Source organism: Zalophus californianus, chromosome X, assembly GCF_009762305.2.
Source record: "Zalophus californianus isolate mZalCal1 chromosome X, mZalCal1.pri.v2, whole genome shotgun sequence".
Taxonomy (NCBI): domain Eukaryota; kingdom Metazoa; phylum Chordata; class Mammalia; order Carnivora; family Otariidae; genus Zalophus; species Zalophus californianus.
In genome coordinates, this window is record NC_045612.1 from 29,852,322 (window position 1) to 29,868,348 (window position 16,027).

The following is a 16,027-nucleotide window of genomic DNA, read 5'->3' on the forward strand; positions in this document are numbered from 1 at the left end:
ATCTCTGGGTTGAAAGTTCGAGCCCCATGTTGGGTGTAGAGCCTACTTGGAAAAAAAAAAAAAAGCTCCTAACATGTTTGTTTTCTTTGAAGTTTTTAGCATCGCAAATAACAATCTGAGCTACTGGGATGCCCCCCTGGGAAGTTCTTACATGTGCAACAAAGAGCAGACTGTTTCAGTGTCTGGAGCATTTCAGATAAATACCTTTGATCTAAGGGTTCAGCCTTTCAATGTGATGGAAGGAAAATATTCTACAGGTAAGAACCGAGCAAGTTTTATCAATAATTTATGTTCTTATGTTGACTAATAGGTGGCTTTTCCTTTGACTCATGGAAATTTAAGCACTGAAATAGAGAAATATGAATTCACCTCTTGTGACTCTGTTGGAGAGTTCGCATGGCCTTGAGCAAGTTCTGTGAACTCTGTATTTGGCCCATCATTTTGCTCAAAGTAGATTTCTTTGTGTGTGGATCTGAAACCCACTTGCAGCCAAGTTCTTAAAACTCAAAACTGATGGAAGCATTCAGTGAGCTTTGCTTAAGGTATAGACAGTCCCTGCTAGGTTTTAGTTTGTGGGAAGGATGGCAGCTTTGAGCATCTGGGATCTGTTCTCTTGGGGCCATCTTCTCGTTGGAAATATTTTCATACACAAATAAAAGCAGTTTGGTCTTATTTTGTTAAGACAGAAGATTACGGTTAGGCAAAGCCTCAAATACCATGGACAGTGTTTTGGCCAGCTGAAGTGATTTGGAGCGTTTTAAAAGCATATGCCAGTGTGCATGAGGCTTTTTGGAAGATCTGCTCGGGGCTCATGGTGGTATTTATCAGATTTTTAATGAAACCTTTTGTGGAGGGCTCATGGCAGTGCGTTTATATGAATGTGAAAGATGCATTTGGCATTACAAGGTTAAAATTTGCACGGAGGCAAAAAAAAGTCCATAAAATTCCCTAATTGACTTGTCCTTTAAAACTGATTACTTAAAATTGGGGGTTTGTGGATCACAGCTCTGCTGAGCAGAGCTATTCAAACCATCCACATCCTTTTTAACAGTTAATTCTGTGGTTTAGAAGGAAATGTGGCAGCTGTGTTTAAAAGCGAATATGCCCTGAACCACTCAGCTGCTTTTGCAGTGGTGCTGGATCACCAGCCTGACTTGGTTAGGCCAGAATAAGTTGGGATCTTCACCCTACCATTCTCATGCCTAGAAAGGTTAATCACACTTAGAAATTATTCTCAAGAATTCGTTTTCCCTTTTGTCAGTTTTGCTTATGTACTACAATTATTTTGATCCTTTCATAGTTTTATTTTTGAGTCTTTATCTAGCTCCCCTCCATTATTACCCTAATTTTAGGTCCAGATTGGTGTTTAGAATTGAAAATCATTTGCGGCGTGATACCAGCTCGAGTCTGTTTTTCTATCTAGTCAGCTGTAATAGCGATGAGCTGCATTCTTTCCCAAATTTGAAACTTTGGTTTTTGTGTATGTTGAATTAAAAATGGTACCCAAAGGAATACACAACACTGAATACTGGCAATGAACGTGTAATCTGTTTGTGGAGCTAGGTTCTTGACTGTGGGTACCTGTAGATACAACACACTGCTAATACTTGACTGTGCAGGAGGAGGAAGTAGGCTTGCAGTCAGGTCAAAAAGTGTTGAATGGATTTTACTGGATCAGACTACTCTCTGGAAATAGAAAAGCTAGCCCCCTGTGGGCTGCCAGCCCTGGGCAGGTTAATAAATGTAGTAAACACACGCACATCAGTAAGAGGTCCCAGCTTCTTGACTTCTGTAGCCACTAGGATCATATACTCTAGGTCGGGGATGCGCAGAGTTTGTTTGTAAGGCACGGGCAGTAAGTGTTTTAGGTTTGGAGACCATATGGGCTCTGTCACCACTATTCAGCTCTCCTGTTGTAGCATGAAAACAACCATGGGCAATAAATAAATGAGTGTGGCTGGGTTCCAATAGAACTTTATTTATGGATACTGAGATTTGAATTTCATATAATGCTCATGTGTCACAAAATTTCTGTTGTTTTTTGGGGTTTTTTTTTGCCATTTAAAAATGTGGAAAAGCCAGTTTTAGCTCTTGGGCCAGATTTGGCCTCCAGGCTATAGTTTGCTCTCTGCACTGAAAGATTCCAGAGCCAGCAGTGGTTCTAATCCCATGATTAAACCTTTCTGATCTGTTCTCAGTTTCCCAAAAGACATTCACTCTAGCACTAAGAGGCTAATCTGGCTATGTAGAGATGGGTTAGAATTAGCTCTCTTCATTTCTTTTCTTTTTTTAAAAAAAGATTTTATTTATTTATTGGGGCGCCTGGGTGGCTCAGTTGGTTAAGTGTCTGCCTCGGCTCAGGTCATAATCCTGGGATCGAGCCCCAGATTGGGCTCCCTGCACAGCTGGGAGCCTGCTTCTCCCTCTCCTCCTCACCTTGTGCTCTCTGTCGCTATCTTGGTCTCTCTCAAATAAATAAATAAAATATTTGAGAGAGAGAGAGAGTGTGCATGTAAGCTGGGGGAGGGGCAGAGGGAGAAAGAGAGAATCTCAAGCAGACTCTGTGCTGAGCGTGGAGCCCAGCGCAGGGCTCCATCTCAGGACCCTGAGACATGACTGGAGCCAAAACCAAGAGTTAGATGCTTAACTGACTGAGCCACCCAGGTGGCCCTCTTCACTCCTCTATTTTAGAAAGGACTTGAAATATGAAACACATACACATATATATGTGTTTACTCATAGATATAAATGAGTATGTATTCATACATGTGAATATACATACACACACAAAAGAAAAGGCAAATAAGTTTTAGGATTTTAATTCTAGAGCAATCCATAGTTTTCTGTAGCTTTATCACTAAAATATACCTGTCTTTATTACTTAAAGTTGATTTTGTAAGAGCATTTCTGACTTTTGAATCAACATCTTTTACTTTTGGACATTCATTTTTGATTATACTCATTATTTGTTACACACTTTTTCTCACCTACAGCCCAGGAGTGTTCGCTGGATGATGACACCATTCTAATACCAATTATAGTTGGTGCTGGTCTTTCAGGCTTGATTATCGTTATAGTGATTGCTTACGTAATTGGCAGAAGAAAAAGCTATGCCGGATATCAGACTCTGTAATACTAAATCCATACGTGATCTCTGTTATAAAATAATAAAGCAAGTACAAGTTCCAACATGCAATACTGTTCAATTTCAGGTATATTTAGTTGTAATTCTGATTTTAGAGTGGATGGTGTGGGGGATTTCAAACTTACATAAATAAAAACACTCTAAAAACTATAAACTACAAATTAGTCACATGATTTTGGTTTCCCCAACCAAGGAATTTAAAACTGTTATTTCTACGGCAAAAAGCATGTGTAAAATCACCTGATTATTGGTTCTATTCTATTATCTTGAATTTAGTATTTCAGTGTTTTCACTTTATGTGTTCTGACTAGAAATAATACAGTTTAGGAAAAACAGTTTTCAAAAAGAGCTTTTTTTTTTTTCCTGCATGTAGTCAAAATTGAGACCGTGCATCCTACAGTGGATTTGTACTTGCTCCTTTTGTACTTTTTTTGTGATTTTTGTTTGCAGGTTAACTTAGCTACTTTGGCATTGCTGCATATTTGAACTATGAGAGATATGCCAGCAGATTTGAACAGAGTCTAGTAGTATGTTCTTAGCAATGAATGCTTTTCTAATGCCTTTTGAATATACTTGTATTTAATGTGGCTGTAATGACAAAAGGTACAAAAGCTGTATACATTTTGGAATAGGTGTTAATCTTCTTGTTTAATCCTTTTTTTAAAAAAAACTGGATTTTTCAGTCTTTTAAATGGCAAGACACAAGACTATTCCAACTGGGCATTTCAATCCATTTTCTAGGTGCTTTAGAGATAATTGCTAGGCCGTGCCAATTTGGGGCATTAGTCCTTTGTACCTGTAAATTGGCCTCTACGTACACTGCTAAAATGAATGTAGGTTCTCTTTAGCCTTGCAGTATCCTTGTTGGTGGTAGTATGTTATGTTCTTTTCTTGTGTTTTTTTTTTTCTTTTTCTTCTTTCTTTTTCCTTTCCTTTCCTTTCCTTTCTCTTCCTTTTCTCTCCTTTCCTTTTCTCTTTCTTAAGAAATGCCAGGATGTCCTAGAACCTAGGTAAAGAAGTGCACTTAGACTTGGCAAGTAACTTGCACCTAACCCAAAAGTCTTGGTCTTCTCTTAGTCCATTAAAAAGTTGTTCTTTGTTTCCGGCTTGCATTGATATTTACAACATTTACTAATTTGGCTTTCACATTTAAATAGTTCTGTGCTAATCAAAACTTAACGTTATTATTGTTCATTATGCTAGAATCATTATTAATTCATGTACTTTGTGTTCGGTTTTGTGCTCTGGGGAGATGCACCAATTGTCCATTTACCGTGCACCACCTAATGTTTATATGAGAAAGCAAAACATTTCAGCTTGATAGTTAACACGTCAAGTATTTCTCGCTGCTTCCAGATCTTTTTTTCTTTTTTTTTTTTTGGTATTGGAATGGCTGAGTAAATATTAAAGAGTTGTTAGTATGCAGCCATATATGGAAGCTTCTTGTGTTTTTGGGGTGGGAGAAGACGTGCCCCCATATTCACTAGAAAATGGGACATCTGGGTTCCAACTATTATTGATGTTGAACTAATTTGGTAGTCTAGCTCTACACACCACGCACACGCTGAGGCAATTGCCTGTTAGCATGTGTATGTCTGAAGTATCTTTCGAGTTATACTGGAGTGGTAAATATTTTCTCCCACTTAAATTTGCCCTCTGCTTAGAGTAGCCTGAAACTCTTACTGGCTCAGAATCAGATTCTTGACCAGCCTCTCCCTTAAAGCTGCATTGAGCTGCATTGCCAGCTTAAGGCACTTTTTGAGGACTAAATATAAATCTGATTTTTAAAACTTATTTTTTACTTAAATAGTGTTCTAGTGTAGGATTGTTAACCTTACATGAATGGATAATGCTTATAAGAAAATAGACATTAGATACTTCTCGTGAGTCAAAACAAAGCAGCTTTTTTTATTTGGAAAATAAAAATTGGAAGCACAAGTGGGTGGCACGAGCTTAATGCTGTTAATGTTTCTAAAAGTTTTTACATTTAGATTATATACCTAATTCCTATTAAAATACCTCTAATTAGCACTGTTTTATAGAAAATCTGACTTCATTGAATATTTTTGTATTTTACATGGGCCAGTTTATAAACTCCTATTTACACTATTATTTCCTATAGCCACATGTTCTTTGTACCTTTTGTAGTTTTGTTCGTTTTACTGGGTTTACACTTTGATGGTCTAACATTGCTATTTGGTTCTGGGTGTTTTTCATGTTTTAGCATTTGTATAAAGAAACTGGTCCATGTAAATACTTTTCATGTGTTTTCTTTTTTTCAAATGTTTAAACCACTAGTCGATGTATGGTGTTTCTCTTTAGATATTTGCCTGTCCATTTGCTCAACATATTGCTTCTAAAACAAACAATAAAGATTCTTTTATTTCTTAAGGAAATTTGCTCACATTTCTTCCCGTTGGTTAAAGTCAAAATTCTGTATGCTGCATAATGACAATTTCTTCCAAAAGGGAGAACTTCAGAAAAGCTTAGAAGTGAAACTAAATTATTTCCAGAATATTCTGTGTATTACCATCTGGAAGAGTGGTCCCATACATAGATAGATCTGTACTGATGCTGGGCTGGCTACAGAGTAAGAATCACCTGGGAAGCTTGTTAGAAGAATCCACATGTGGGGCCCCATTCCTAGAGGATTTCACTTAGCAGGTCTGGGCGTGTGTGTGCGTGCACGCTTGTGCCTGCGAGTGTGTGGGTGTGTAAACTCCCCAGTGGGATCTGGTACGTAGCCAGTCAGGGAACCAGTGATCTACAATCTGTATTTCATAGGAAAGCTTGAGACTATCTCTGTTCACTTTTTTCTCAACCCCTCTAAGTTGAGGCTGATCGTTAACTTAATAGGTACCCATGGCAACTGTACATTGCAGCCATACCCAGCTATTGATCTGAACCAAAATAGGATTGTGTGCAGTCACTCTGTCAGATCACCCTAAAATCCTCGAACCTTCCAATTTTCCCATAGCTTCCCACACACAGAAACTTGGCAACCTGGCTAGTAACTTTTCTCTGGCTTACCTACTTAAGCTACGTGACCGCCAGTTAATCATCACAACTCTCAGCTCTGCAGCTAGCTGCCATGTGACTTTGGCCAGGCTGCTTACTTCTGGGGTCTCGGTTTCTTCATCTGGGGGCCGAGGGCTTTAAAATCCTGTTCCTCTTAATTTCTGTGAGTGATAGTTTCTATTTCAATGACAATTTGAGTATTTTTAGAAGGACTCTGATAAGCTACTCATTACAGTCAAGAACATATACTTTATATACAGTATAAAGTGTGTCAGCTGAAGTTTCTTGCATGTTTCAGGAGGAATTCTTGTAAGACTCAGATATTTTTAAGATTGTAGCATTTCATCCTTATGTCTTTAAGTAGATGAGGTTATATTGTCTTGGGCTCATCTCTCTCCCACCCATCTCTTTTACTCTGGGAACTAACTTTCTTCATCAGTAATTACCATACCTTGTTTTTGAAACTAGTAGAGACATGTTTGGGTAATACTGAGTAGTTTCGTGTATCTTCAGATTCAAATGATACACTTCAGTTTGTACATCTAAAAGGTAGATCAGTTACGTGACAATAAGATGTCACGTAAGACTATGATTTTTTTCTTTAAGATTTTATTCATTTGAGAGAGAGGGAAAGAGAGCCCAAGCAGAGGGGAGAGGCAGAGGGAGAGGGAGAAGGAGGCTTCCCGCTGAGCAGGGAGCCCGATGCGAGGCTCAATCCCAGGACCCTGGGACCATGACCTGAGCTGAAGGCAGACGCTTAACAACCGAGCCACCCAGGCGCCCCAAGACTATGATTCTTAATGGTGATTCTTCCAGAGAGAAATTTTGACACAATTGGTTTTTAAGATGAATTCTTATTACAACTGTATATCTCAGCTTTCCAACTCACACTGAAAATTGTATCTGGAAAATTTCTGAGCTATCAGAAAAATGAGGATTAACAGTATTTTTAATTTACATGGAACTTTTCATTGAAATTTCAATGGCCACGAAACTTTTTATCTTAAAAAATCTTCACTGCTTCTGTAATTAATCATTAAGTTCTTCCACAAATACACTGTTCCTTCCCCCCAAATATTTTCAGTGTGGTTTCCAGTGTACATTATGCAAATAAATCTGGTCGAAATGACTTACAGAATGAGATTTTCTTTTCCTCAGGATGTGATCCTATTAAAATTACTGTTTTCCAAAATGTCTTTCCATTACCTAAAGAATTTTTAAAGGTTGAATTCATAAAATCAATAGTTATTATAAATTAATACTTCACATACTAATTGAGAGCATTTTAAGTAAGTGACAGCATCTAGAAAGATCTTTGTATTAGTGGAATTGCCTTTTTGATCTACTCTGGGAATATTTGTCTTACATGAAAGCCTTATTGGCAGTATTTATGAAAGTCGTTTCAGTACTAGGTCAAATACCCAGTTTGGGGAAGAGAGGACTGTGAATCTGTTGCCAGAATAAGAAATTAATCTACTAATGAATTTTTTAAAAACCAAGTTATATTAAATCCAAGGCATAATACTTTATGGTTCGTGTCACCTAATAGTTGATGTGGCAGGTGGTAATTTGGGAAACTTGAAGGGGAGGAGTCAGTTAACTGGGTGCTCTTAACACCAAGTATTCCCAAGTCACATCTAGCAATCTCAGCTATCTGGATTTCTAACAGAACCAGGAAGCAAGTAAAAAAGCTCACTGAGCTGGCAGCCAAAGCCGATATCATAAAGTCCATAAGCTCCAGGATTGCATCTTGTTCCCATTTATTGCCCCAGAGGCTAGCAAAAGCCTGGCACATTTCTTAAATGCGGGCACAATCAGAATTGCCTGGCAGCCTATTCATTCTTACTTTGACATAATTCTAATAAGTGTTAATTATCTGATTTTTCCATCCCTGGTAGATTGCGAGCTAGGAGGAGAACTAGGGCAATAAGAGGCAAGGAAATGGGAAACAGAAGTGGTGGTTCAACATCCCAGCTGCCTTCCCTCTGCAAATGGACCTCCATCTGCAGGCACCATCCCTTCCTCCACTCCACTCTCCCTGGCTTTTGCCTTTCTGTGTCCGGGCTTCTGGAATCCTATTTCACCTACCTCCCGGGAGACCTCGTACTGTTGGCTTCAGGCCATTGTTCGCAGCTCTTGCCGTCATTCTACAAACGCATTTAAGTCTGTTCTACCCCGAAGATACCCTTTCTTGACCCTGTTGTTGGCCTTCTGACTCCCTCCCTCATGCCCTCTCTTCTTCTAAACTTCTTGGAATGACCACTGAATGTTCCCCATCCCAAGTTTTTGATCTCCTAACCGATCACTTCCCATTTGCTCCTAAACCAGCAGCGATTTGCCTCACAGCCAACACCCTCCATATCACTGGATCCGATAGGCTTCTCTAATAGTTCTCACTCTTCTCCCATGCTAATCGAAACTGGTTCCTTCCTTGGCTTCTGTGGCGCCGTTGTCTACTTGCCTTTTTCTTTTTCTTGCTCCTTTATTCCTCAAATATGAGTGTTCCCAAGGTTTTGTCTCTGATCCTTTTTAGGTTCTATTTCCCCTTGCTGAGAAACAAACGTGTCCTTGGTTTTTACTACCACTCAGGTTCATCATTTTGTACTACCACTTGGTTGGGACACAGGCATCTGAAACCCAGAAGATCCAAAACTGAACGTCTCCCTCTTCCATGAATCCCTCCCCACCCATCACACACACACACACACACGCGCGCGTGCGCACAAATAACTACCAACAAAACTGAATGCATACATTCTCCCTCCTGTATTCCCTGTCGGGATGAATGGCACCGGCATCTACATAATCACTCAAGCGGGGAATTGGAAGCCATTTTATTACCTCCCACCACGCCCCCAATATCCATCAGGTCAATTCTGCCTTCTCGTTGGATCTCTAGTCTGTCCCTTTCTGCATCTGTGCTTCGTTCACCCAGGTCAGGACCATATTATTGGTCTTCTGGCCTCTAGCAGTAGAGGCACCTCCTCGCTGCCAGTCTCCGGTTGGCATGACTTCTACAACAAATATCCTGCCTAAAATCCCACCGTACTCTTTTTTTCCTTCCATCAGTGTAAGGCAGAAGCACCTAGAGCCTACGATGCCTTTGTGCGCTGGCCCTAGTACATTCTTCCTGCCTCTTTTCCAGCTATGATCTGTCCCCGCTCTGCCAGCCCGCCTGCATTTCCCCTCATGTGCTGTGTTCGGTTGCCCTCCAGACAGTTTGGTCTGTGCAGTGTCCTATGCCTGGAATGCCCTTCCCCCATCACCTGCACGGTTAATTCCTGCTCATCCGTAACAACTCAGCTCCAGTGTCACCTCTTTCAAAGTACGTCTTGTGTAACAAGGCTGAGTTGAGTGTGTCTCTGGAACGCTTCCGTGACACTTTGCACGTTGCCCGCCCCTGTGACAGCACCTTTCGAAATTAGAACCACTGCTTTTCTTGTCTGACTCACGCTAGATGCCAACAGTCATGCCATCCATGCCGGCTTTTCTCTTTTTGCCACCGAAGGACCCCAGAGTGTCTTGCATGGAGTTCGCGCATCCGCTTCATGTCATTGTCCGTTCGGTTCATTTTGTTAATACTTCTGGGCACTGTGCCTGCTTCTACATGATAACGGTTTGCCCCCAAAAGCCCATAGCCTGATCATCAAGGGAAGATTCGTTATATTTATCCATTATCTTCTGTTTAAGAAATCTGGGAAGTAGGTGTTCAGTTGCTAATCTCTCTCTCAGCCAAAATGACTTTGTTTTGTGGGGGTGAGGGGGGCGGGGTACCTAAAAGTGTATGGTTTGGTTCCTTGGAGGATCACTTTTGTGGAACCTCTCATTTGCTGGTAAGGAATGCCAATGCCTGGTGACCACGGTGTCAGAGGCAAGGCTGGGTATTAATATTTGCGGCTTGGAAATTGTGTCATTGTTTCTGTTCTCAATTGTCCTTTCTCCACATCTAGCTCAAGACTGCAGTGCAGATGACGACAACTTCCTTGTGCCCATTGTGGTGGGAGCAGCCTTGGCAGGAGTACTTATTCTAGTTTTGCTGGCTTACTTTATTGGTCTCAAGCGCCATCACGCTGGATATGAGCAATTTTAGAACCTGCAATCTGATCGATGATATAAAAATACACGCACATGAGATTTTCTTGCCTCTCCATTTTGAAATACGTTGCTAAGATTGATATGTCGAAACGTTAATTCTTGAATCAGTCCCAGCATTTTGAGATAAGTCTCTATGAATAAAAACTGTTCTCTTTTTTTGTCTGAAAATTAAATACTGTATTCACTGGTCCTGAAGACAAACTGGTTAAAAACACATCGGTATGCTGCAGTGTGTTGAGGTCTATCCTTAGAGGCCTTGGCCAAATTTTGACCCTAACCTAAGATGCCTTAAACTTACTAACATGGCCATTACAAGAATAAAATATGCAGTTGTCTCTTAATGGAATTAATAAATATTATTTCACTACAAGTGTTCTGTTTTAATGTATAAGAACTATTCTGATTTAAACTCATCACAGTACTTTTGTGTATAGTTCATTTAATACATATTGATGTGACATAAATGCCCATCAGATACGCTCAGACTTGGTTTTCAGTTGAATGTCCTCAGGACCATCAAGATTTTTTAGGTTTTGCTGTTTTCTTTGAGTTCGATTTAAGGATGAAGTCAGTATCTCAGGCTTGTGATTTTTCCCTAGGTAAAAAACAGCCCCAAGAGGCCACAAGAGAACTTAAACTGGCTTCAGAATTAGAGTTTTAGAAAAATTATTTCTTTTTCAGCAGTAGAGACTGAGAAGATTCAAGCACATTTAACCACTTGCCTATTTTTTCCCCGTGTGTTTTTCTCTTCTTTGGATGCCTGATTAGCATTGAAAGATAGAAATATTCTATGAACTAATTAGGACAGATTGTGTTGTGTTTCTCTACCTCATCTTGTTGATCTCTAGAGCATTAAAATCTATTTAGTGTTGTCATCAGACTGGTACTTATGAAATGTAAGCTAACAGCGATCTCAGAAGGGAGGCAGTGAAGCATAGCAACTAGGCTCTTGCTTCTTCAAGAAGGCCCCCGTGGGGCAGAGCATAGATTGGGGGGGGCGGGTAGAGAGAAGCTGTTGGCATGAAAATGAGCTAGATAATCAGCCCCTATTGAAGCATACTCCTTGTCATATGTGCAGCTCAGATATTGAATGTATAGACAAATAAGAAGGAAGCTTAATCAATGGACTGGAGCAGACATTCACATCCAAGTGATTCTTACATTAATTCATTCTGTGTATATATTGGCTTGTTCAGAATTTCTGTAACTCACTGATTACAGTATCTTGGTACCCAGCTATCTGTCTCTGAAGGCTTTCCGTGAAATATGGTGAATCCTTCCAATAAAGGCTCTGGTCATTACTGAAATCCATGTACTTGGAACCTTAGCAACTCTGTTTTGTGTTGTGTTGTGTTTTTAATGAATGACAAAAGTGCAGAAGGAACAAAAGATAAAATTAGAGGAAAAAGTGCAAGTTATCACTCAATCATAAATCACACCAAATATCACATCTTGTTCATCGCATTGGGCTTATACTGGAAAGGGCATTGAAGATTATTGACTCTAACCCTATAATTTCACAGAAAAGGGAGTGACTTCGCTGAGGTTACCTATCTAGTGGGCAGTAACACCATTATTAGCATTTTGATAGCAATTGTCCCAAGGAAATCTAATCACTTACTAGTAAAACTAGTTTAAACATGAAATTATGGGATCAGAAGGGGGCACTTTGAGCTTCTGTATTAACTACTTTCAATAACTAACACTCGATGCCAACTTTAAGTATTTTTTTTGAAAGTACTGAATATTGACTTTTGATCTCTATTTGCTACTTCAAAACCTGACCCTTGCATGGGATCACAGACATGGCAGGAAAGAAGGGAATGAACACTTGTTGACCACCTGATGTATGTCAGATGCTTTAGAAATAGAATTGTATTTAGTCCTCAAATACCTTAAGTACGGGCACGATTATCCCCCCTTTACAGGTGAGGAACGTGTGGCCCGGTTTAAATAACTTGACCAAAGTCGTTTAGCTAGTTAGGGAAGTAGTCAAGATTCAAAGTCAGTTCTGTCTGAGTCCAAAGCTCAAAATCTACATACACACCGCCTTCCTGGTAGTCCTGGAACGGACTACCATATACTGGATTCTATTATTCTTCCAGGCCACTGCTCAGCTACAAGTAATCACGTGTAACCTGACAACCTGATGCCTGTGTGGGAAAAAAAAATATTATACTGCATTTTCTTGATCCTAAGTCCTTTTTAACTTAAATTTTATCAGTCCTACAGAATTCTTATTTATATGTTGATGATAGTTGTGGCAAGGGAGAAAGGGAGCGGGAAAACACGCAGGCGGGCTGTTAAGTGTAGTTGATCGCTCTTTTCCCCGGTGCCATTAGACAATTAAACATAAAATCTTCCTGTGTTAGGTGAGCACAAATCTTTTCTTGTTCGTCCCTTAACTTCTGCTTTTTGTACTGAGGAAATTAGGTGTGATTTGAGATGAAATAATAATGGGAGATATTGGAGGATCGGTTCCTTAGAAATATTTGGGTGGATATCAAGAAAATAGGGTCATAGAGGTAACGCTATTAAAGACTAATCTATGTTCACTTTCGAAATGCTTGTTTCTTGTTGGCTTGTTTCTGCTTAATTGCCTTCCTGACTAATTTCCTTGCTCTGTCTCTTCTTTTCTAACAGCTGAAGAATGTTCTGCTGACTCTGACCTCAACTTTCTTATTCCTGTTGCAGTGGGTGTGGCCTTGGGCTTCCTTATAATTGTTGTCTTTATCTCCTATATGATTGGAAGAAGGAAAAGTCGTACTGGTTATCAGTCTGTGTAACCAATTAAATCTAGTGCTTTTTTTTTTGCCATCAGAAGTTACATTTCCATTGGCTAGATGCCAGGAAATGCTGTTTAAGATATGCAGACTAACCTCAGTGAATTGCTGGCTAACTTAGGCATGAATAGCTCTTATTTAAAAAAAAAAAAAACAACAATGTATTAGGACCAATTTTTTTTCTGTTTTTTTTCTTCCTTTGTTAAAGTGTAATTGGAAGAAAAATTGTGGCTTAGAATATGGTTTTTATTAAATAATGATTTTAAGCCTCTGGATTCAATTATGAAAGCATTTCTACTAAAGAATAATTTTATATGTTGCAGCTACTTGTATTTTGCTACTTTGGTTGACAGTATTTACAAAATCAAAGCTGTTAGAGAATTTAACTTGCTTGGGGAAATAAATTCAAGAACAATGAATTCCTTTTCATTGGTGGCAAGCATAAAATTTGGTTCATAATAAGACTTCCTTTCCTCACCTCCTGATCAGGATTATCTAAATCTGTTTAGTATTTTTCTGTTAAAAAAAAAAAAGAGAGAAAGAAATGGCTTCACAATATGTGCTTAATAGCAAAAGTCTGCCTGTTTTCTTCATTACCATTAGTGGCAACTGTATTTTAATAAGGATGTCTTTTTTCTTTTTGCCTCCTGGAATTTGGAATATATTGATTATCTCAGACTTGATATTTATGCTGAAGAATGAATTAAGATCTTCAGCTTTTTTTTTAAGTGTTGATATAGGATGGGTTATGGTTTTTTAGGGTTATAATTTAGAATTTTTTTTTTCCTTAGAGCCTTAACTTGTCCAGAAAGTGAATTCATCCTCCACCAAAAAAAACGCCCAAAACCACTTCTATACTTTGTGGGCCTCCTGCACTCTCCCACTCCCTACATGAATAAGTTCTAATTGACATTTTTTAATGTATCGATTTCTTTTTTCTTGCAGCAGCAAGTGCTAACTCTAGAGGCTAGTGGGCCCTGAAGTATCATCAGTCAGGTGGCTGCCTAGCCAAAGCTGTACTGGGATTATACTGTAAATTTGTTGATCTTGATAGAGACTTCTATCCCTGTAGGGACCTCTCATGGCTCTGGCTTCTGGAGTAAGGTACTAGAGACCATTCATCCCAGGGCCTGCTTGGTTGGCTAGGCTGTTGAATTGCCCTTTGATTTGGAAGCACAGTGTTGTATTTCTCTAGGGCCCAAATGGCTACTTTGCATACCTGGTATGAGCATAAGGCAGGTGTTTATTTTACCAAGCTATTTTCTTTCTAACTAAAAACAAAAGTCTCCAAAGATCTGCCTTCGCTTCAGAAGTGTTCCATGGATTAAAAAATGAAGCCTAAACCTTAAATAAAGTTAGTTTGCTATTAAATCCAAGGATTAAGTCCCAGTCTACCTCTTAGCACAATGCAGCTGTGTTGTTGCCTTTAACTGAGGCCAGAACTCTTTGCCAATAACTGGTATTAGACAATTTTGTTAAAAAGGAAGAGACTTCATCAAGATCTTTCTTTACTATCTTATCTATATGTTCGTCTCGAAAGCATCTATTCCAATGTGGCATAGAGTCAGATTGCTCAATTACATCTCCCTTAGAACTCTCTAGCTCTGACTTGCAGATTCAAGCTCTCCTCTATTTGCTAAGTACAGAAAGAAAGTTTTCTTTTAAAATGTTCTCCTGTGAAAACAATTGCTTCTTTGTTATTCAGTCAAAATGATGACACCATAACGAACAGTGGCTTAATTTCGATGAATATTTTTGAGATGATTGTCTGGAAAGCCAGATGATGTAAATCAGCTTGTGACCTTGCTAAGCATATGAACTGGAAATTCAGATACATTCAGAATTAAGGCTTCACTTAGAAGTTTTCTACCTTCCGGGCAGGAGACTAATAGCACTAATTCATCATTAGGTATCATGGCTTTATCTTAGATAATTAGCAGATGTGTTTAATTCTTGTTTGAGAATGAAGATTAAAATACAAAATATTTGTGGAGGGTTAAAACAAAAGCTGCTTTAATTCCAATAAAGAATGGGAAGCCCCAAATCTAGGAACTGAGGATTCAATTAGCTTTGCTCACTGAGTTCATTTTTCTGTCAGTACAACAGTGGATCAGACAGTAGGACTTTGAACTCACAGATACAAAGGATTGTTTTTCACCTAAGCTTCTTTGGAAGAACTGATGCTTGCTGCGACCTAAAGTTTTGGACATAACAATTTAGTGAACTAATCAATACCTGCAAAATAAAACATACTGTGGTATTCCTGTTTAATCTGATATGTGTGATTTTTAGACCAGTGGATTCAAAGATAATAAAGATTATACAGTCCGTATCACTATGGATAACTTCATTTTTATTCCATGTGCTCAGCCTTAAGAGCTTGGATTGATTTGTATAATTTAAGTTCCTCAAATTCTAGTCTCTTGAGTTGTCAGTAGGAATCCTGTGATTTCATAGCTCTGCAAATTAACCATGTGCCACTGGGAAGAAGGCATTAGGAATCTTTAGTACAGACAATTCAAATGTGGGGGCCTATGTGGTTGTGAAAATTCCAAGAAAACACTGAAAAGAAAATATGGAAATCTAACAAATGTAAGAGCTTCTGAATAAATGGACTTTCAGCACGTGTCTGCTTTTCCTTGATGAACTGTACTCATTGTCGAAGTTCATTCCATTCCGAGCAAGATATACCTCAGGGATATGGCAGGGGCGGAGAAGGAGCCTAACCCATTTTCTGCAGATTCCTTTAAATTCCTTATAACCCAGTCTAATGCTCACATGTTCTATCATTGGATCAAATGACAACACACTCCTTTTTATGTAGGGCTCATTGTGGGTGGCACATGGCATTGAACATTGGCCCTCTCTATAGCTCCTGAGTAATAGGACTTCACCTTCTGATTGTTAGACGTTTAATGGCTGTTAATTAAGTTAAAAAAAAAAAAAAGGCCTTACTTGCATTTGAGGGACTGGCAAGGGGGTTCCC

At 39.1% G+C, this 16,027-nt stretch overlaps 1 protein-coding gene across 3 annotated transcripts in view; it reads left to right on the top strand.

The window, feature by feature from the left end:
• LAMP2 (lysosomal associated membrane protein 2) overlaps nt 1–15,681 on the top strand; it is a 39,251-nt gene extending 23,570 nt beyond the window's left edge. Inside the window, exons 8-9 of one of the 3 annotated variants that reach the window (XM_027607730.2) lie at nt 93–257; nt 12,902–15,681. In XM_027607730.2, coding sequence (XP_027463531.1) covers nt 93–257; nt 12,902–13,044 — 308 coding nt within the window. In that variant the 3' untranslated portion in view covers nt 13,045–15,681. Of the gene's footprint in view, nt 1–92; nt 258–2,993; nt 5,542–10,113; nt 11,570–12,901 lie in introns of those variants that run through there. The other 2 variants (XM_027607728.2, XM_027607727.1) reach the window with 2 other exon arrangements.
• The last annotated feature ends 346 nt before the right edge of the window (nt 15,682–16,027 follow it).